This window comes from Phaethon aethereus, assembly GCF_964289735.1.
Source record: "Phaethon aethereus genome assembly, chromosome: W".
Lineage (NCBI taxonomy): Eukaryota > Metazoa > Chordata > Aves > Phaethontiformes > Phaethontidae > Phaethon > Phaethon aethereus.
Genome location: NC_138581.1, coordinates 28787410 through 28811232, shown reverse-complemented (window position 1 = coordinate 28811232; position 23823 = coordinate 28787410). Strand labels below are relative to the sequence as shown.

The 23823-nt window shown below is 43.6% G+C and overlaps 1 protein-coding gene across 1 annotated transcript in view; it reads right to left on the bottom strand.

Annotated features, from left to right (window-relative positions):
• Positions 1–18101: 18101 nt before the first annotated feature.
• The window catches only part of LOC309415100 (uncharacterized protein), a gene marked incomplete at its 5' end in the record, with an annotated part of 71548 nt that continues 65826 nt past the window's right edge, over positions 18102–23823 (bottom strand). The window contains 3 exons of the mRNA XM_082012542.1: positions 18102–18423; positions 20135–20270; positions 21115–21201. Coding sequence (XP_081868668.1) covers positions 18271–18423; positions 20135–20270; positions 21115–21201 — 376 coding nt within the window. The 3' untranslated portion in view covers positions 18102–18270. The remainder of the gene's footprint in view (positions 18424–20134; positions 20271–21114; positions 21202–23823) is intronic.

The window sequence follows — 23823 nt, the reverse complement described above, 5'->3', positions numbered from 1 at the left end:
ATTAGATGGCCTGGCACATCAGACCCACAGGAATATAAGGCTTTAGTGGACACCGGTGCACAATGTACCCTGATGCCATCAAGCCATATAGGGGCAGAGCCCATCTGTATTTCTGGAGTGACAGGGGGATCCCAACAGCTGACTGTGCTGGAGGCCGAAGTGAGCCTAACTGGGAATGAGTGGCAGAAGCACCCCATTGTGACTGGCCCGGAGGCTCCATGCATCCTGGGCATAGACTACCTCAGCAGAGGGTATTTCAAGGACCCAAAAGGGTACCGGTGGGCTTTTGGTATAGCTGCCTTGGAGACGGAAGAAATTAAACAGCTGTCCACCTTGCCTGGTCTCTCAGAGGACCCTTCTGTGGTGGGGTTGCTCAGGGTCGAAGAACAACAGGTGCCGATCGCTACCACAACAGTGCACCGGCGGCAATATCGCACCAACAGAGACTCCCTGATCCCCATCCATGAGCTGATTCATCGGCTGGAGAGCCAAGGAGTGATCAGCAAGACTCGCTCACCCTTTAACAGCCCCATATGGCCAGTGCGAAAGTCTAATGGAGAGTGGAGACTGACAGTAGACTATCGTGGCCTGAATGAAGTCACGCCGCCATTGAGCGCTGCCATGCCGGACATGCTAGAACTTCAATATGAACTGGAGTCAAAGGCAGCAAAGTGGTACGCCACCACTGATATTGCTAACGCGTTTTTCTCGATCCCTTTGGCGGCAGAGTGCAGGCCACAGTTTGCTTTCACTTGGAGGGGTGTCCAATACACCTGGAATCGACTTCCCCAGGGGTGGAAACACAGCCCTACCATTTGCCATGGGCTGATACAAACTGCACTGGAACAGGGTGAAGCTCCAGAGCATCTGCAATACATTGATGACATCATCGTATGGGGCAACACAGCAGAAGAAGTTTTCGAGAAAGGGGAGAAAATAATTCAAGTCCTTCTGAAAGCTGGTTTTGCTATAAAACAAAGTAAAGTCAAGGGACCTGCACAAGAGATCCAGTTTTTAGGAATAAAATGGCAAGATGGACGTCGACAGATCCCAATGGATGTGATCAACAAAATAACAGCTATGTCTCCACCAACTAGCAAAAAAGAAACACAAGCATTTTTGGGTGTTGTGGGTTTCTGGAGAATGCATATTCCAAATTACAGTCTGATTGTAAGCCCTCTTTATCAAGTGACCCAAAAGAAGAACGATTTTAAATGGGGCCCTGAGCAACGACAAGCCTTCGAACAAATCAAACAGGAGATAGTTCATGCCGTAGCCCTCGGGCCAGTCCGGGCAGGACAAGATGTTAAAAATGTGCTCTACACGGCAGCCAGGGAGAATGGCCCTACCTGGAGTCTCTGGCAGAAGGCACCAGGAGAGACTCGAGGTCGACCTCTAGGGTTTTGGAGTCGAGGATATAGGGGATCTGAGTCCCGCTATACTCCAACTGAAAAGGAGATATTGGCGGCATATGAAGGAGTTCGAGCTGCCTCAGAAGTGGTTGGTACTGAAGCACAGCTTCTCCTGGCACCCCGACTGCCGGTGCTGGGCTGGATGTTCAAAGGGAGGGTCCCCTCTACACATCATGCGACTGATGCTACGTGGAGTAAGTGGGTCGCGCTTATTACACAGCGGGCTCGAATAGGAAACCTTAATCGCCCGGGAATCTTGGAAGTGATCACGGACTGGCCAGAAGGCAAAGATTTTGGAATATCACCAGAAGAGGAGGTGGCGCATGCTGAAGAGGCTCCACCATATAATGAACTGCCAGAGAACGAAAGGCAATATGCCCTGTTTACTGATGGGTCCTGTCGTATTGTAGGCAAACATCGAAGGTGGAAAGCTGCTGTATGGAGCCCTATACGACGAGTTGCAGAAGTGGCTGAAGGACAAGGTGAATCAAGTCAGTTTGCGGAGGTGAAAGCCATCCAGCTGGCTTTAGATATTGCTGAACGAGAAAAATGGCCAGTACTCTATCTTTATACTGACTCATGGATGGTGGCAAATGCTCTATGGGGGTGGCTGCAGCAATGGAAGCAGAGCAACTGGCAACGCAGAGGCAAGCCCATCTGGGCTGCTGAATTGTGGCAAGATATTGCTGCCCGACTAGAGAATCTAGTCATAAAAGTACGTCACGTAGATGCTCACGTACCCAAGAGTCGGGCCACCGAAGAACATGAAAACAACCACCAGGTGGATCAGGCTGCTAAGATTGAAGTGGCTCAGGTGGATCTGGACTGGCAACATAAGGGTGAATTATTTATAGCTTGGTGGGCCCATGACACCTCAGGCCATCAGGGAAGAGATGCAACATATAGATGGGCTCGGGATCGAGGGGTGGACCTGACCATGGATGCTATTGCACAGGTTATCCATGAATGTGAAACGTGTGCTGCGATCAAACAAGCCAAGTGGTTAAAGCCCCTCTGGTATGAAGGACGATGGTTGAAATATAAATATGGGGAGGCCTGGCAGATTGACTATATCACACTTCCACAAACTCGCCAAGGCAAGCGCTATGTGCTCACAATGGTGGAAGCAACCACCGGATGGCTGGAAACATACCCTGTGCCCCATGCCACCGCCCGCAACACTATCCTGGGCCTTGAAAAGCAAGTCTTATGGCGACATGGCACCCCCGAAAGAATTGAGTCATACAGTGGGACTCATTTCTGAAACAACTTCATAGACACCTGGGCCAAAGAGCACGGCATTGAGTGGGTGTATCATATCCCCTATCATGCACCAGCTTCTGGAAAAACTGAACGATACAACGGACTGTTAAAGACTACACTGAGAGCAATGGGTGACGGGACATTCAAACATTGGGATAAACATTTAGCCAAAGCCACCTGGTTAGTTAACACTAGGGGATCTACTAATAGAGCTGGCCCTGCCCAATCAAAACTTCTACGTACTGTAGAAGGGGATAAAGTCCCTGTGGTGCATGTGAGAAACATGCTGGGGAAGACAGTCTGGGTTACTCCTGCATTAGGAAAAGGCAAACCCGTTCGTGGGATTGCCTTTGCCCAGGGACCTGGGTGCACTTGGTGGGTAATGCAGAAGGATGGGGAAGTCCGATGTGTACCTCAAGGAGACTTGATTTTGGGTGAAAACAGCCAATGATTTGAATTGTATTATGTTAATTGTTCAGTATGACATTACTACTATGGCTGCTATCTACCATATCAATGGTATTACAGTAAGAATCACCCAGACTGATGAAGAATGAGCTTCACTGAAACCAAGCAACGTGCAGCAGTGATGAAACCAGAACTGGCTTCAGCAGCTTGCGCCCAACAAATCCCTCGAGATCGACATCTTCGACCTGCAGATCATGGACATCGACCGTGCCAGATGACAATCCAACACCACATACCATCTCCCCTGCCCTGAGACACTGCTATGATGGATGAAGCCCAGAGTCATGGACTGACTGAACTCCATAGACATTTTAAAGTGATGGCCCATGGACTAAGAAAGTGATATCTGTGTGTATATATTAAAAGACAGGAAGAGTAATAATGAATAATTAGAATGTATTGAAAAGTATAGGACCTGGGCATGACGTAAATGGTATGGAATAAGGGGTGGATACTGTCCTGGTTTCAGCCAGGATAGAGCTGGTTTTCTTCACAGAAGCTAGTGTGAGACTGTGTTTTGGATTTGGGATGAGGAACTGTTGATAATGTGCTGATGTTTTGGGTTGTTGCTGAGCCGTCAAGGACAGTCCAGCTTCTTGTGCTGGCCTGCCAGCAAGCAGGCTGGGGGTGCACGGGGAGCTGGGAGGGGACACAGCCGGGACAGCTGACCCAGACTGGCCAAAGAGATATTCCCTACCATCCGACGTCATGCCCAGTACATAAACTGGAGTTGGCCGGGGGGCGGAAATCGCTGCTCGGGGACGGGCTGTCGATCACGGGGTGGTGAGCAATTTCTGTATTGGGCCTCACTTATTCTTGTACATTCCTTTTTTGGTATTATCATTATTGTTCCCTTCTTTCTTTCTGTCCTATTAAACCGTGTTTATCTCAACCCGCGAGGTTTTTCCTAATTCTCTCCCCCGTCCCACTGTGGGAGGGAGAGTGAGCGAGCGGCTGCGTGGTGCTTAGTTGCCGGCTGGGGCTAAACCACGACAGTCACCAATGCAAGTGAGCTAACTGGTGACGTCAAGATTGGAGGCAGCCTGGGCTGCAGTGATCATGCTCTGATTGAGTTTGCAGTCATGAGGATATGGGGCAGGCAAAGAGTCAAGTCAGGACCCTGAAGTTTAGGAAAGCAAACTTCCAGCTCTTCAGGGAGTTAGTCAATAGGGCCCCTGGGAAACTGCCCTCAGGGACAAGGGAGCAGAACAGAGCTGGCAGATCTTTAAGGATGCTTTCCACAGAGTGCAAGAGCTCTTGATCCCCAGGTGTAAGAAATCAGGAAAGGAAGGCAAGAGGCCAGCATGGCTGGGCAAAGTAAAGGACAAGAAGGAAATGCACAGGCATTGCAAAGCCTCTGTCCATGATGTTTGAAAAGTCATGACAGTCAGGTGAAGTCCCTGGAGACTAGAAAAAGGGAAACATTGCACCCATTTTAAAAAAAGGTAGCAAGGAGGACCCTGGGAACTACCGACCTGTCAGCCTCACCTCTGTGCCTGGGAAAATCATGGAACAGATTGTCCTAGAAGCTGTGCTAAGGCACATGGAGGGCAGGGAGGTGATTCGAGAGAGCCAGCATGGCTTCACCAAGGGCAAGTCCTGCCTGACCAACCAGGTGGCCTTCTATGATGGAGTGACCACATCAGTGGACAAGGGAAGAGCTATGGGTGCCATCTATCTGGACTTCTGTAAGGCCTTCGACACGGTCCCCCCACAACATCCTTCTCTCTGAATTGGAGAGATATGGATTTGATGGGTGGATGAGGAATTGGTTGGATGGTCGCATGCAGAGCATAATGGTCAATGGCTCAATGTCCATACGGAGATCGGTGACAAGTCTGCAGATGACACCAAGCTGAGTGATGCGGTTGACATGCCTGAGGGACAGGATGCCATCCAGAGGGACCTGGACAAGCTCACGGAATGGGCCCATGTGAACCTCATGAGGTTCCACAAGGCCAAGTGCAGCGTCCTGCATCTGGGTCAGGGCAAGCCCCAGTATCAATACAGGCTGGGGGATGAAGGCATTGAGAGCAGCCCTACCAAGAAGGACTTGGGGGTATTGGCAGATGAAAAGATGGACATGAGCTGGGAATGTGTGCTTGCAGCCCAGAAGGCCAACCGTATCCTGGGTTGCATCCAAAGAAGCGTGGCCAGCAGGTCAAGGGAGGTGATTCTGCCCCCCTACTCCACTCAGGTGTGACCCCACCTGGAGTGCTGCATCCAGCTCTGGAGCCCTCAATACAAGGAAGACATGGACCTGTTGGAGAGGGTCCAGAGGAGGGCCACAAAAATTATCAGAGGGATGGAACACGTCTCCTATGAGGACAGGCTGAGAGAGTTGGAGTTGTTCAGCCTGGAGAAGAGAAGGCTCTGGGGAGACCTTATTGCAGCCTTCCAGTATTTAAAGGGGGCTTCTAAGAAAGATGGGGACAGACTTTTTAGCAGGGCCTGTTGAAATAGGAGAAGGGGTAATGGTTTTAAACTAAGTCTTAAACTCAGTTTTAAACTGCGTCAGTCAGCCCCATGCATCAAGACGTCCTCTGTTAGGAGAAAAAGGAGGGTAATTGTTGTTGGTGACTCCCTTCTGAGTGGTACAGAGGGCCCAATATGCCGACCGGACCCAATCCACAGCGAACTGTGCTGCCTCCCTGGGGCTCGGGTGAGAGATGTCACCCGGAAACTCCCTGGTCTGGTTCAGCCCACTGATTACTACCCGCTGTTGGTCATACAGGTTGGCAACGATGAGGTTGCGCTAAGAAGCCCAAAAGTGATTAAAAGGGATGTCAGAGCACTGGGGCGACTGATCGATGGAGCAGGATCACAGGTAGTGTTTTCATCAATCCCTTCAGTGACAGGGAAGAACGCTGAAAGGAATAGGAAAGCACACCTGGTCAACACATGGCTCAGGGGCTGGTGCTGTCGGCAGAATTTTGGGTTTTTTGACCATGGGGCAGTTTACATGGCACCGGGCCTGCTGGCAGCAGATGGAGTGCAACTGTCTCCAAGGGGCAAAAGGATTTTAGCTTACAAGTTGGCAGGCCTCATCGAGAGGGCTTTAAACTAGATGCGAAGGGGGAAGGGGATAAAACCAGGCTCACTAGAGATGAGCCTAGGGGTGGCATGACGGAGTTGGGGGTGAAACCGATAGCCCAGCTCAAGTGCACCCACACCAATGCACGCAGCATGGGCACCAAACAGGAGGAGCTGGAAGCCATTGTGCAGCGGGACACCTATGACTTAGTCGCCATCACAGAAACATGGTGGGATGACTCTCATGACTGGAGTGCTGCAATGGATGGCTATAAGCTCTTCCGAAGGGATAGGCAAGGAAGGAGAGGTGGTGGGGTGGCTCTGTATGTTAGGGAGCATTTTGATTGTATAGAAATCAACAATTGTGAAGACCAAGTCGAGTGCTTATGGGTAAGGATGAGGGGGAAGGCCAATGAGGCAGATGATAGATAGATATCCTACTGGGAGTCTGTTATAGGGATGAAGAGGCAGATGAAGCATTCTACAAGCGACTGGCAAAAGTCTCACAATTGCTAGCCCTTGTTCTTGTAGGGGACTTCAACCTACCAGACATCTGCTGGAAGTATAACACAGCAGAGAGGAAATAGTCTAGGAGGTTCCTGTAGTGTATGGAGGATAACTTCCTGACACAGCTGGTGAGTGAGCCCACCAGGGGAGGTGCCTCGCTTGACCTGCTGTTTACAAACAGAGAAGGACTGGTGGGAGATGTGGTGGTCGGAGGCTGTCTTGGGCTTAGCGACCACGACATGACAGAATTATCAATTCTTCGTGAAGTAAGGAGAGGGGTCAGCAAAACTGCTACCATGGACTTCCGGAGGGCAGACTTTGGCCTGTTCAGGTCACTGGTTGAGAGAGTCCCTTGGGAGACAGTCCTGAAGGACAAAGGGGTCCAGGAAGGCTGGACAGCCTTCAAGAAGGAAGTCTTAAAGGCGCAGGAGCAGGCGGTCCCCATGTGCCACAAGACGAGCTGGCAGGGAAGACGACTGCCCTGGCTGAACAGGGAGATTTTGCTGGGACTCAGGGAAAAAAGGAGAGTTTATCACCTCTGGAAGAAGGGGCAGGACACTAGAGAAGAGTACAAGGATCTCGTTAGGTCAAGCAGAGACAAAATTAGAAAGGCAAAAGCCCAGCTAGAACTCAATCTGGCCACAGTCGTAAAGGATAATAAAAAAAGTTTTTACAAATATATTAACAACAAAAAGAGAGGCAAGGAGAGTCTCCATCCTTTACTGGATATGGCGGGGAACATTGTCTCCAAGGATGAGGAAAAGGCTGAGGTACTTAATGCCTTCTTTGCCTCAGTCTTTAATAGCCAGACCAGGTATCCACAGGGTATTCAGCCCCCTGAGCTGGAAGACAGGGATGGAGAGCAGAATAAGCTCCCCATAATCCAGGAGGAAGCAGTTCAGGAGCTGGCAGAGGAGCTTGCCAAGCCACTCTCCACCTTTTATCAGCAGTCCTGGTTAACAGGGGAGGTCCCAGACGACTGGAGGCTTGCCAATGTGACACTCATCTACAAGAGGGGCTGGAAGGAGGACCCCGGGAACTAGAGGCCTGTCAGCCTGACCTCTGTACCAGGGAAGTTTATGGAGCAGTCCATCTTGAGGGCACTCACAGGCCATATGCAGGATAACCAAGGGATCAGACCCAGCCAGCATGGGATCATTGACCAACCTGATCTTCTTTGACCAGGTGACCTGCCTAGTGGATGAGGAGAAGGCTGTGGATGTTGTCTACCTGGACTTTAGTAAAGCCTTTGACAGCGTCTCCCACAGCATTCTCCTGGAGAAACTGGCGGCTTGTGGCTTAGACTGGTGTACTCTTCGCTGGGTAAAGAACTGGCTAGACAGCAGAGTCCAGAGAGTCGTGGTGAATGGCGTTAAATCCAGTTGGCAGCCAGTAACAACGGTGTTCCCCAGGGCTCGTTTCTGGGGCCAGCCTTGTTCAATATCTTTATCGATGATCTGGATGAGGGGATTGAGTGCTCCCTCAGTAAGTTTGCAGACGACACCAAGTTGGGTGGGAGCGTTGATCTGCTGGAGGGTAGGAGGGCTCTGCAGAGGGATCTGGACAGGCTGGATCGATGGGCCGAGATCAACTGTATGAGGTTTAATAAGGCCAAGTGCAGGGTCCTGCACTTCGGCCACAACAACCCCATGCAACACTACAGGGTTGGGGAAGAGTGGCTGGAGAGCTGCCCAGCAGAATAGGACCTGGGTGTGCTGGTTGTCAGCTGACTGAATATGAGCCGGCAGTGTGCCCAGGTGGCCAAGAAGGCCAGCTACATCCTGGTCTCTATCAGAAAAAGTGTGGCCAGCAGGAGTAGGGAAGTGATTGTATCCCTGTACTCAGCCCTGGTCAGGTCGCACGTTGCATACTGTGTTCAGTTTTGGGCCCCTCACTATAAGAAGGGCATTGAGTTACTGTGTCCCAAGAAGGGCAACGAAGCTGGTGAGGGGGCTGGAGAACAAGTCTTACAAGGAGTGGCTGAGGGAACTGGGGTTGTTTAGTCTGAAGAAGAGGAAGCTGAGGGGCTCTACAACTATCTGAAAGGGGGTTGTGGTGAGGTGAGTGTTGGTCTCTTCTCCCACATAAATAGCGATAGAACGGCCTCAAGTTGCTCCAGGGGAGGCTTAGACTAGATACCAGGAAAAATTTATTTAGTGAGTGGTCAAGCATTGGAACAGGCTGCCCTGGGAGGTGGTAGAGTCACCATCATTAGAAGTATTCAAAAAGCATGTAGATGTGGAACTTTAGGATATGGTTTAGTGGGTATGGTGGTGTTGGGTTGGTGGTTGGATTTGGTGATCTTAAAGGTCTTTTCAAACCTTAACGATTCTTTGAAAGAGGGTATATTCAGACTAGACATAAGTAAGAAATGTTTCACAATGAGGATGGCAAAACACTGGCACAGCTTGCCCAGCGAGGTAGTAGATGCCCCATCTCTAGAAAGATTCAGGGTCAGGTTGGATGGGGCCCCGAGCAAGCTGATCTAGTTGAAGATGTCCCTGCAATGCGCAGCAACATCTTCGATTGAACCAGACGATCCTTAAAGGTTCCTTCTAACCCAAACTATTGTGTGATTGTATGACGAAAAGCTTGTAAAGTATACTATAAGCTAATAAATTTAATTTTTCTACACTTCTGTTGAACAAAGCAAGTATTTTAAGTCCTGTTATAAGATGAGAAGAGTGAAGAACAGAATATTTCCATATGTATTCCATATTATCTGTGAAATGGCACTATAGTCTCCAGTTCTCCAGGCCCACAACCATAAATGTATAGCTGTCATCTTTCCATCCTCTTTAGAGATTAAGCAACAGAATAAACATATCACAGCTTTACAGATCTTTAATGGAGCAAAGGATCTCCTTGCTGATACAAGTGATGTTTGGACAGATCAAATAACACCTTATAATTAACATTATAAATATTCAGTCACCGTCTGTTGTAGAGGCTAGCTCCTCTTTTCCACATACCAATTAAATCTTCAATAACATATCTTCCCCAAGTCGTCTCTGGCAAGAGGAGAATTAAAGTGAGCACACCAAAATAAGCTTAAGAGCACCTCATGTTTGTTCCTGGTTAATATATACCTCTCATCACATCTCTATTTATTCTGTATTATGTTTCATTCAGTAATACAGATCATTTTGCTGGAGGCTGACCTGGAACATGGGTTAGTATGATTTACAGCACAGTTGAGACAAGTCTAGTCTATTACTAGATACGTAGTCTAGACTAGACTAGGCAGGATGACTGGGATGCATGAGAATTGAATAACTCTGAGGAAAATGCCAAGCTAGTAAAAAGACAAGTAATGAACGTCTCAGAAGACTTATTAAACAAGTCTTAGTAAAATAATAGTATCCCCTTAAAATTGAACAAAGCAGAGAAGCAATTATGGAAAATGCTAGGTCACCACAGTAATACATAAATCCAATGAAAGCCGATTATTATACATTTGTTCAGTGCTCACATTTCATGCGCACCAATGCATTTGCTTTGAGCTTCTAAATCCAGTAATCTGAATCAACCCTTTAAAATATTACTTTAAAATTAAAGGTTTTCTTTAGGCTCTATCTTTAAAAAGAAAAGTAAGATTTATAGAGAGAAAAACAGAAGAGGAGAAGCATGGAGTCTTCCCCATGTGTGAAGCTGAAGCAGCACACCTAAGGAAAGACTAATACTAACACTCATGTCTGCCTGTTTTCTTAAAAAGAGTAGACAAACAAGCCATGTACACAGAAAAGTTTGATTTTAAAAAACTGTCACTTTTTTTAGTCAATTTTCAATCACCTCCTCTAAAAATAATTTCTCTTTATTTCTATTTCCTGCTGTAGTGAGTAATTATTCGGTACTAAATTAACAGAAAAAAATGCCACTAATAAAAAACCCAAACTATAAGCCAAAAACTTTCCACAAAAAAAATATAAACACCTAAAAGCTAATTTTTGCTGTCAGTATGCTCCTGTATTAAGCTCAACAATCACAAAACTGCCATGACAATTTTTTTTTTTTTAAACACCTCCCCCCCATAGTAGGAGTTCATGGTTTCAGAAAACATTGTGAAAACTGAAATTTATAGATAGCTTCTCAACTGTAGTATTTACTTAAACAATACAGAATCAAAGTTAGAGCTGTGCGCCTCCTCAAACTAGGGGGGAAAATATCTGTCTCCATATTTTGTCAGACAAGTTTATTAAGCAGATCCTGCAATAGGACTTACCTACAACTGAAGCATTCTTGTATTTGAAATAAAAATTAATACAGCATGCAGAGACATTTTTTAGAAGTTTAAAATTAAACACAGTTGAAAGTGTATTTCTCTTACATTTAAAAAAAAAAAGCCCTTTTATACAGTACTTTTCAGTATTATTTTAGTTACACTTTTCACCATATAAAAATAAACCTAAGGTACAGGCTGAAAACTTTTTTTCTGTTTACATATTAGCAAACAAAATTAAGTTTTAGAATTTTTTTCACTAACAATATCTACAACTATCAACTGTCCACACTCGATTCTCTGGTGAGAAAACTACATCTCTCTGAACTGAGCACCTATTGATTTACATTATTTTAGCCATTTACAGTTCTCAACATTTGTGTCACTAAGTCCAATTATCACTTTTAAAATTATGACAACACCAAAGGCAATAATCCATTGCTATAAAACTGAAAGTATCACCAAGTGGCAGATGGGACACATAATATGCCCCAACTTGCAATATTTCATTGTTCAAAATTCATGTTTCATAATGGTAAACAAAATAATTTTTAATGCAATTTTCAAAATAAAAAAAAATTCATTGCAAACTAACAAAGAGACAGTGATGCAGAGATGCTTCAAACCTAAAGGTAGAAGATACACACATCATTATGGCATTAGTGCTTGCAACAATCATACACATGAATGAAAAAAATAACTGGTCACAATAATAAGGACAAATATGCAGTATACAAGAATTTGTATCATACAAAGCAGCCTTTACTTATTATTTCTTCCTTAGACCAAAAGAAACATCACAGAAATCACTAAATCTAGAAACTATTACAAAATACCAGTTCAAGCTAAGGGCAACACAGATAAGCTATCATATAGCAAACAGATTTGCAGAGTTTCAAATTAATTTCAGGTATTGCCTTAGATGTAACCAGGCTAGAGAACACTAGAAAGCAATAACAAGCATTCTTCAGACTGCAAAATTTAGTTTCCTAGCTACTTAGCACGAGAGTAAATGCATTTAATCAGCTCATTTCAGAATCCAAGCTGTATGTAGGTTGCCACTGTTAGCCAGCTAATTTAAAGCTAGTTCAGATGTATCTACCTGAAATTGCAATCAAAGAAATTAGCAGGTGACTAATGAGTAGGCAGAACCCATGTCTCACTGATTTCTCAGGCATTGTTCAGATGTTTCTAGTTTCCAACTTAAGTGCTTTTTTTCCTCTTGGTTCTAATTCTGAAAACCAAGTTTTGTTGGGCTTTGTTTGTTTGTTTGTTTACACACCATACTACTAACGGTGTTTGCAAACAAAATTTCATCCCTCACATCTGGGTTTACCATTTACTTCAATGAATTTATCTAAGTCACAGCCACCTCTTATTTTGAGCTTGGAATCCTGCTTCATCCACCAGCAGTTGTCTTCTGCTACCTTCCTCTTTTAAAATCTAGAGAAAAATCCTATCTGTTTTCCAGAAACAACACTGTGAAATAACTGTGGTTACTAATGGAAGCTTCCACATAAGTGTTTTACATGGTTTTAGCAAAATGGCACCATATCATCACTTTTCTGAGCAATTACGAGTCACAACATTTTCAAATAAAGGCTGATTCAAATGAAATTACATTTAAAAAAATACAGCTATCATGAACTACACTGTTCTCAAAACCTCCATTCAATTTCATCTCATTTATAAAGTGCAAAACTAAACAACCTGACATGGCAGCGCAGCATGCAAACTTATTAATAATGAAGGCAATGAACTTCCAGTCAAAGAAAGATGTACACATTTAATGGATGGTGCACACAATCAGAGCAAGCAGGAATTTCATTACTGTGCTATGCTACTGGTTTAAAAATGAGCTACCCTCTGCAGAGATAGGCATTTTACAGAATAATAGTTCTCTTGTGGTGGCTTTTGAGGAAGAGGGCAACCGTAAAACATGTAATACGAATAGATATAACAACTATTTCACAGATCTGCATAGTATTTACAAAGCAAAATCAGAAAATACAGCATTTGTAAGAAAATATGACTTGGGGTGGGGAAGATATTTATGTGTTTGGTGGATTTTCTTTTTTTGTTTGTTTGCCTTTAAAAAAAAATAAACTAAACCCCCCCACACCTTTTTGTAAGGAAACCATTAATTCACATACAATATAACAATGTGCTGCATATGGACTTACACATGCGATAAATTAGCTAGTAAGGCTGCCATCCTTAACTGTTAATTTTCCAAGGCATGTTTCTTAGCTAACTGTACACAATCCTTTACATATTCTGTAACTGCTATATAATAGAGCTATGCAATTTCAGGATAACAAAATGCAGGAAATCAAACTAACCTCAGCTGAAACGTGAAACTGCAAGAATTCTAATTTCTCCCAAAGGAGAAACTTCGCTTTTCAAAAATATTATAAGTAATACACGTATATTTTCACTTGTATCCACATTTCAATTCAAAGCAGCTGCCTGAATAAGACCAGATCAACTAAAAGTATGCAACAGCAGAAACTTCCCTCTGAAATACTTAATTTTATTAGTGAAATGGTACCAAAGATAACAAGTATACAAAGAATCTCTTTGCTCTATGCTACTTGCACATCATAAGACAGCTGTTGTTGCAAGACACAATCCTTCACAGTCTTTCTATAAGCATACAGATTTGTCATTATTTTATCAAATAAGCTGTTTACCAGTCAACAGCATGTGTGTCTATAACTTTACATGGTAAAGCATTTTCTATAGTCTTAAATGTACACAGTAGCAAGAACATAAAATCCTATTAAAAAAAAAGAGTGATTAAGCAGCTTCACAATCAAATTGGGTTTCATTACCTTAGGAATTAAGCAAATTTTTCATTCCCTGTGATATGCTTTGCTTTTTTTTTTGGTAAGAATTAACTATGCAAAGGAAAAGAAAAACAAATTGAAAGCAAATAGCTAATATTAAGTTTTTTTTAACTGAAAGAAATAACTCTTCCCATGAGGTAAGGCAATTAAAGTAATTTGATTGTATTAAGTTGTATTAAAAATAATCTGCTTGATTTTAGATATAAATTTTAAAGGTATGACTCTTAAAAAATCTCACAATGATGAAACATTAAATTAGTACAGAGAACACAAGCCATGTTTTACCTTGACAAAAATATTTGCTTTGTCATTCTCTTCTTACATGCTTTATCTTTAAAGAATGAAAAACAATCTCTACCATATAACTCCTGTGTAAATTAGAACTTTTTTCCCCCCAAATTATTCATCCCCTCAGCTTTGCGTACAATTCCTTTTATATGACCCAACAGGTATGAGAGATAATGATGGAGAGGTAACAATTAAGGCCATTCAAATGTAGATTAAATATCTAAAGGGCTGTCTTTGATGCAGGTGATCAGAAAATGCTTTGTATTCAGCTACTACTTTTGTACAGTGGTGGTCCCAAAAATGCATCTTTGCATTCACCTATAAATCTCTTCTAAAAATAAAAAAAAAAGTAAAAATGGAGCTTTAGTATTTTAACAAGTGAATCAAACAATCGTTCTGACAAATCACTTGCATTCTTGTGTACAATATGGTGGTGGCAAAATAGCAATAGAGATCATGTAAGATTTAGCTGAAAATGAGTAATAGCACATATACATTTCTAGAAAATACCACATTATTTTAAGGCGGCACTAAAGCTTCAGCTTGTGCTCCCATGTTTTTTTAAACAAATAAGAAATAAAATTTTTTTCATAATGGCACTGTCCTGGTTTCAGCTGGCCTAGAGTTAATTTTCTTCATAAAATAAATAATGTTTCTGGTGATGGAGACAGATGAGTGTTCTGGTTTCAGCCAGGATAGAGCTGGTTTTCTTCACAGAAGCTAGTGTGAGACTATGTTTTGGATTTGGGATGAGAAACTGTTGATAACGTGCTGATGTTTTGAGTTGTTGCTAAGTAGTCAAGGACTGACTGGCTTTTCATGCTGGCCTGCTAGCAAGAAGGCTAGGGGTGCACAAGAAGCTGGGAGGGGACACAGCTGGGACAGCTGACCCAGGCTGAGCAAAGAGATATTCCATACTATGTGGCGTCATGCTCGGTATACAAAGCTGGGATGACGAAGGAGGGGGTGGAGGGATGTTCGGAGTTATGGCATCTGTCTTCCCAAGAAACCATTACGCGTGATGCAGCCCTGCTTCCCTGGAGATGGCTGAACACCTGCCTGCCAATAGGAAGCAGTGAATGAATCCCTTGTTTTGCTCTGCTTGTGTGCGCAGCTCTTGCTTTACTTATTAAACTGTCTTTATCTCAACCCATGAGTTTTCTCACTTTTACTCTTCCGATTCTCTCCCCCATCCCACCGTGGGGGAGTGAGCGAGCAGCTGCGTGACGCTTAGTTGCTGGCTGGGGTAAAACCACGACAGTCCTTTTTGGCGCACAACGTAGGGCACGAAGGGTTTGAGATAATGACAGATTTGATTGGAATGTGCTAGATCGAGTTTATAGCTGTTATTGCTGTTTAGCTATTAATGGGCAGGATCCTGTGCTTGCCATGGGTTTGCTTTCCTTACTGTATATTAGTCTAGTGCTCGTTAGTGGCTGCTTTTTGCTTTTGCTGCTTGTTGTACTGCTGTACTGCTTATCGTCTGACTCTGCTGTGCCTGGGAACATTTTGATAACAGCAATGGCCTTGAACCTGGGCTGGCAGATGGCCAGGTCATCGCTGCTGTTTCTGTGCTGCTGTACTGCACAGGCTGGAACTCCAGTGTGAACTTGAGTCGAAGGGACTGTGACCTGTGGATGAGTCCATGTGGGAGCAGGACACCCCGAAGTGTCTATGGCCGTGAATAAGCCCATGCCAGAGCACGTACATCTCGAAGCATCTGTGGCCGTGGTTATGTCTGTGCCGCAGCAGGTATACCTCTGATGGGATTGTGGCACAAGGATAAGTCCACGCTGGAGAAGGTACATCTCGAAGCATCTGTGGCTGTGGATAAATCCACGTTGCAGCAGGTACACCTTGAAGCATCAGTGGCTGTGCATGAGGCCATGCTGGAGCACCTCAAAGTGTGTGGCCATGGAGAAGCCCTCGATAATGCAGGTACATTCCTGGAGGGACTGGAACTATGAGTAACGCCATGCTGGAGCAGTTTTACTTCTGAAGGGACTGTGGCTGTGGATAAAGCCACGCCGGAGCAGGTATATCTCTGGAGGCATTGTGGCCCATGGAGGAGGCCATTTTGGAACAGGTGCACCTCGAAGTGACTGTGACTCTGGATAAGTCTATGCCGCAGCAGATATACCCCTGGAGAGACTGGCTCATGGAAGGGACTGCAGTCTGTGGATATGTCCAAGCTGGAGCAGGGGTAAGGGGAGGAGTTCATTGCAATGTTAAACCCTATGGTCCAGTCCAAAGGGCCCAGGGTTGGAGATTATAATGGAAATACCTTTAAACTGTTGTAACCGATGATTTGAGTTTCATGTTATAGGAACTACTATAGCAGGAACCACCTGAACCAATGGAGGACAAGCTTTACAAGCAGCAGTGCAAATGCAGCAGTGACCTGACCTGAGCTGGCTTTGGTGCCCAGTAACTCCACATAACACACCACCTCTCCTGTCCTGAGTGACCACCATAAGACATGGAGCCCAAAGTCATGGACTAAATGAATTCAGTGGACATTTTATGGACATTTGTGGACATTTCAGGGACATTTTACAGGGATGGTCTATAGACTAAGGGGATGACAATCTGTGTGTTATATCAAAGGATGGGAAGGGGTGGTGGTCAATCACGTTGTATTGGATAGTGTGGTACCTGAGGATAACATAAATGGTAAGGAATAAGGGGTGGATACTGTCCTGGTTTCAGCCCGGATAGAGTTAATTTTCTTCACAGAAGCTAGTGTGAGGCTATGTTTTGGATTTGGGATGAGAAAATGTTGATAACATACTGATGTTTTCAGTTGTTGCTAAGCAGTCAAGGACAGTCCAGCTTCTCGTGCTGGCCTGCTAGCAAGAAGTCAGGGGGTGCACGGGAAGCTGGGAGGGGACACGGCCAGGAAAGCTGACCCAGGCTGGCCAAAGAGATATTCCATACCATATGACGTCATGCTCAGTATGTAAAGCTGGGATGAAGAAGAAGGAAGGGGTGGAGGGACATTCGGAGTGATGGCACCTGTCTTCCCAAGAAACCATTATGCGTGATGGAGCCCTGCTTCCCTGGAGATGGCTGAACACCTGCCTGCTGATAGGAAGCAGTGAATGAATTCCTTGTTTTATTCTGCTTGTATGCGCAGCTTTTGCTTTACCTATTAAACTGTCTTTATCTCAAACCATGAGTTTTCTCACTGTTACTCTTCCAGTTCTCTCCCCCATCCCACCATGGGGGAGTGAGCAAGTGGCTACATGGTGCTTAGTTGCTGGCTCAGGTTAAACGACGACACAGAAGAAGCAAAAAAAGAAAAAAGCCATGTGTAAGCTACAAAAACCTCTTCCAAAATGGTTAAGTGTGGATGAAAATAACTGCACTATTTGCAGCTGAACAGACACACTGCAGTATGGCTCAAAACAAAGCTGTAAGTTCTAATAATATCATTCAGATGTGCTCAATTCTCGAAGGATAAAAATAAACAACAAAACAAAACAACCCCAAAATAACCCAGTAAGCTAACCTATTATCTATAACATGTCAGTGTTCCTTTTAGGAACAGAAAAGTAGCATGCGTTGTTCAAATACTTTAAAAGAAATATTCATTTTAGGGATATTAGTAAGAAATTGTTTTAAATAAAACCCAAGAATCTCAAACAGTGAGCAGATGAAAAACAAACTAGTCAGTGGGCATTTAACATAAGAACTGTAAAACTGTGTTTATGTTTAAAAACCCTTTTTCTATAATTTTCATTTACAACAAAAGAAAGTGTGTATATTTGTACACCATTTCCAAGCACATCAAACAGTATACATTGAAGTTTTTTTTGATTTTTTAACCCACAAAGTAAAACAATACAAAATTCATCAACAAACAGTATTTTAAACAATCTTCAATGCATATCTTCAGCTTTTTTTGGATAGTACAAGTTTACATCTTTCAGTTTCTACTTATTTGTAACAGCTTATGGCAAAACTTAACAAATAAGTAAAGCCATCATGGAAATGCATGGTTTTTCAGAGATGAATAATTATGATAGCATCTGCTTTTTCATGGTATAACTACTGGTCTGTGCTCTCTTGCTTTACAGCAAGAAATCAACAAAACTATCACAAGAACTGGAAGAGCTACTAGTACTATCACCATGTTCAGGTTGATTGCTTTGACATTTTCTTCCTCATTCTGGGAAATAAAAAGCTTTGGATTTCATTCCTTGGTTGAGTCAGAGGTTCATTCTTTGCTTTAAATCTCTTCCATTTTAATTGAGAGGTTTTCATCATTTGGTTGACAACTCCCATTCTGTTGTAGTTTGACTTCATCTGTCCTTTGTGTATCTCTATTGCCTACTTCCTTGTCAGTTTCTGAATTCGGATCCTCTTTAGTGTGATCTTTGTCCTACCAAAGATAAAATGATTTTACCAAAAAAAAAAAAAAAAAAAAAAATATCATACTCTCAGCATTACAGGATATGACTTCCAACCAACTCTTGGTATTTTGATTGCCTCAATTTTTACACACCTATCTTGTCTCAGCAATTTTCAGAATAGAAGTGTCAGCTCTTTTTTTTTTTTTTTAAAGCTTTCTTTTCAATTGGCTGAAGTTAGGCACTCAAAACAACCTGTCACCCAAGAAATCATTGCCATAAAGTCATCTGTCTTTATCATCAATATTCAGGTAAAACAGAACAAGCAGCATCATGGGACCTATGAGAAACAGCTCCAGAAATTAAGACTTCACCATATTTTCTAAATAAAACAGGATTACAATTTTTCTTTCATATTTTTTGTCAGGTAACTGATAAATTTTAAAAAGAGTTCTTGGGTAAGACAATTACTTAAGCATGTGGACGGTCACCTAAATCAGCTGTTTTATAACAGCTGAATAATTCTGAGTACCACAAACTACTCTTTAAAGGCATGCCACTTTTCAAATTCTAAGATTAAATAATTTGAAGATGTTTCTTTTCTTAATCACACCACCTTCGATTTGCAAGGGAAAAATCCCATACCACTCTTCCTCAAATCCTCAACTTTACTCCTGCAGAGTCCAATATGCAGCCCAGGACCAAAGCAACCAGGGAGAGGCTAAACTGCAGAGTGAAAGTTTATTAAAAATCTTTTCAGCTTGACAGCCTCTAATAGTTTTGGCTGGGATAGAGTCAATTTTCTTCACAGTAGTATGGGGCTATGTTTTGGATTTGTGCTGAAAACACTGCTGAGAATATAGAGATGTTTTCATTATTGCTGAGCAGTGCTTACACAGAGTCAAGGCCTTTTCTGATTCTCACACCACCCCACCAGTGAGTAGGCTGGGGGTGCACAAGAATTTGGGAAGGGACACAGCCAGGACAGCTGACCCCAAATGACCAAAGGGATAGTCCATACCATATGACGTCATGCTCAGCATATAAAGCTGGGGGAAGAAGAAGGAAGGGGGGGACGTTTGGAGTTATGGCGTCTGTCTTCCCAAGAAACCATTACGCATGATGGAGCCCTGTTTTCCTGGAGATGGCTGAACATCTGCCTGCTGATGGGAAATAGTGAATGAATTCCTTATTTTGTTTTGCTTGTGTGCGTGGCTCTTGCTTTATCTATTACACTGCCTTTGTCTCAACCCACGAGTTTTCTCACTTTTACCCTTCTGATTCTCTTCCCCATCCCACCAGGGGGGTATGAGCGAGCGGCTGTGTGGTGCTTAGTTGCTGGCTGGGGTTAAACCATGACACAGCCAAACTAACCCTGAACCCTGCTGCTTAGTTACACAGTCTACTTCCTGCCTGTTCATACAGATAAGGCAGCCAGTCAACTCCTAACATATGGCACAGAACAGAAAAGAGAGCAAAACCAAAACAAAGTGTTTCCATAACCTATTCACACAAGGTCCTGCAGGTCCAGTAAACTTCAAACACAGAGACCTCTCAACCTGGCCTACTAAGATCAACTGGGGAATGACTTTCATGTCTCCAACTGGCAAAACCTAAACCCAAATGGCAACAATTTTGTAAGGAAAACAGGGGAAAAAGAACAGTGAGGAAAAGAAAGATTTTTCCAGTAACTGCTCTGCTTGCAGCACTCCACTCTGCTTATCACTTGGTCATACAGCTTACCTTCAAAGTTGTGGTGCTTTTGTCAGATTTCTCCTTTCCCTCTTTTTCTTTACTACTTTTTTTCTTGGAGGTGGAGTGTTCCCTTTCTTTTCTTTCATTATTTATATCCCTTTCTCTTCTTTTTTCTTTCTTGTTTCTGTTTAAGAACATTTTTACTCAAATCAGAATTTGATCCAGCAGCAACAAATGTACTACCAATGCATACATTGAGAGTACTGTACAGTAAATTGCACAGTACCGTAACTAAGAATGTTGGTATCCTGGTTTGCTTTCCTTCAGAAAGGTTCGGTCATCTTCAAACCATTTAACTGCAAACTAAACTCTCATCTGGGGGTTTTAAAAAAAAAAAAACCAAAACCAAACCCATACAAAAAAAACCCCAAACAAACAAAACCCCCAACAACAACAACAAAAAACCCACCAAAACATAACAAAAAACCCTTCATAAAGACAAGGGGATTTTTTGACTGAAGAGAGCTAAAGAATGCATGTTTTCGGTATACATGGCATTTTGCAAAAAGAAACCAAATTTATCTGTATCCGATGAAGGGCTTTTATTGATTTGAACCATCACTAACGGATTTTAAATTCTGCAGTTGAAAGCATACCAAAGATCAAATCCATGAAGGGTTTTTTTGTTTTGTTTTAAATTAGAACTGAATCATACTGACCAACTAAAATTATCCGAGATGACTAGTGAAAAGGCAGTAAACCAATGAAAATACTTCTCAAATTGTTTTCAATATATGTATCTGCATCCACCTTTGAGTGTTCTGTTTATTGAAAAACAGACCTTTTCCTTCTAAAAGAAAATTATTATTAAAGAGCTTCTTGCATAGCATAAAAAAAATCCAGAAACACAAACTGAGTTAGCGCCTTTCATAACACTGATCTCTGTATCACATTTCTACTTAAGAAAAATACTATAACTTTTTCCTCATTTACTTGCTCATTAACTTTTATGTTCACATCAAACTGACCTTCTCGGAGAAGGAGTTTGTGAAGACTTTCGTTTTGTTGTTTTAGGAGACTTGGAGGGACTTCTACTCTTCTTTTTAAGCCTTTCTCTGGAGGACCAAGAAATTCAAGATCACCAAAGAAGAAAAATAATAAACTCAGGAACTGCATAAAACCAGAAAGTTCTCAAAGTGACCTGACGCAATCAAGATAAATAACTCTGAATTTAACATTATATATCACCAGTAATATATGAACTGTACAAAGCAAAAAAAAAAAAAAAAAAAATCATGTTTCAGTTTGATGGGAAAGGGGAGACTGGAAGTAGGAAAAAAAAAAGTTCAGCCCTTTCAGATTTTAGTTTTATGTTTATCCTCACATGCTTGAACTTATACCTGATAACAATGGAAACACACTGAATTCACAAATCCTGTATTAAGTAAGAGTTTCTTCAGTCAGGAAAAGAATCCAATCGAATGAAAAGCCACAAAGCTCAGGAAAAAAAGGAGAGTTTGTCACCTTTGGAAGAAGGGGCAGGCACCTCAAGAAGAGTACAAGGATCTCATTAGGTCATGCAGAGAGAAAATTAGAAATGCAAAAGCCCAGCTAGAACTCAATCTGGCCACGGTCATAAGGGACAACAAAAAGTGTTTTTACAAATATATTAACAACAAAAAGGGAACCAAGGAGAGAATCTCCATCCCTTATTGGATGTGAGGGAGAACATGGTCACCAAGGATGAGGAAAAGGCTGAGGTATTTAATGTCACCTTTGCCTCAGTCTTTAATAGCCAGTCCAGGTATCTTCAAGGGTATTCAGCTCCCTGAGCTGGAAGACAGGAATGGAGAGCAGAATAAACGCCCCGGAATCCAGGAGGAAGCAGTTAAGGACCTGCTATGCCACCTGGACAACCACAAGTCTATGGGGCCTGATGGAATCCACCCAAGACTACTGAGTGAGCTAGCGGAGGAGCTTGCCAAGCCACTCTCCATCATTTATCAGCAGTCCTGGTTAACAGGGGAGGTCCCAGACGACAGGAAGCTTACCAACGTGACACCCATCTACAAGAAAGGCTGGAAGGAGGATCTGGGGAACTAGAGGCCTGTCAGCCTGACCTCGGTACCAGGGAAGATTATGGAGAGGTTCATCTTGAGGGCGCTCACAGGCCATGTGCAGGATAACCAAGGGATCAGGCCCAGCCAGCATGGGTTCATGAAAGGCAGGTCCTGCTTGACCAACCTGATCTCCTTCTATGACCAGGTGACCCGCCTAGTGGATGAGGGAAAGGCTGTGGACGTTGTCTACCTGGACTTTAGTAAAGCCTTTGACAGTGTCTCCCTCAGCATTCTCCTGGAGAAACTGGCGGCTCGTGGCTTAGGTGTACTCTTCGCTGGGTGAGGAACTGGCTGGATGGCTGAGCCCAGAGAATTGAGGTGAATGGCGTTAAATCTGGCTGGCAGCTGGTCACAAGTGGTGTTCCCCAGGGCTCGGTTTTGGGGCCGGTCTTGTTTAATATCTTTATCGATGATCTGGATGAGGGGATCGAGTGCTCCCTCAGTAAGTTTGCAGATGACACCAAGTTGGGTGGGAGTGTTGATCTGCTGGAGGGTAGGAGGGCTCTGCAGAGGGATCTGGACAAGCTGGATCAATGGGCAGAGGTCAACTGTATGAGGTTTAATAAGGCCAAGTGCCGGGTCCTGCACTTCAGTCACAATAACCCCTTGCAAGGCTACATGCTTGGGGAAGAGTGGCTGGAGAGCTGCCCGGCAGAAAGGGACCTGGGTGTGCTGGTTGACAGCCGGCTGAGCATGAGCCAGCAGCGTGCCCAGGTGGCCAAGAAGGCCAACAGCATCCTGGCCTGTATCAGAAATAGTGTGGCCAGCAGGAGGAGGGAAGTGATTGTGCCCCTGTACTTGGCACTGGTGAGGTTGCACCTTGAATCCTGTGTTCACTTTTGGGCCCCTCACTACAAGAAGGACACTGAGGTGCTGGAGCATGTCCAAAGAAGGGCTGGTGAGGGGTCTAGAGCACAAGTCTTATGAGAAGCGGCTGAGGGAACTAGGGTTGTTCACTCTGGAGGAGATGAGGCTGAGGGGAGACCTTATCGCTCTCTACAACTACCTGAAAGGAGGTTGTGGCGAGGTGGGTGTTGGTCTCTTCTACCAAGTAACTAGCGAGAGGACGAGAGGAAAGGGCCTCAAGTTGCGCCAGGGGAGGTTTAGACCAGATATTAGAAAAAAAGTCTTTACTGAGAGAGTGGTCAAACATTGGAATAGGCTGCCCAGGGAGGTGGTGGAGTTACCATCACTGGAAGTATTCAAAAAACGTGTGGACGTGGCACTTCAGGACATGGTTTAGTGGGCATGGTGGTGTTGGGTTGGTGGTTGGACTTGATGATCTTAAAGGTCTTTTCCAACCTTACTGATTCTGTGATTAAGACAAAAGGCATAACTTGAGCAATAGAAACTTCAAAACTTAACATTACAAGCTTAAGATCACTGGAATTTCAGTTCAGTGTGACTGAAGTTTAATTCCTGAATGCATGAGCTAGCATTCCTATTGGTTGGTTTAGAAGCAAACAATGCAAAACGAAGCTCAAGCTGTTGTCAAAATCAAAATGAATAAGTTTTCTTATTCTTTTCTTATATGTTTTTCTTATTGTTTTGTATCTATTGTTTTCCTATCAGTCCATGCTCATCAAACCTATGTATCATTCTATAATGCACTGCAGA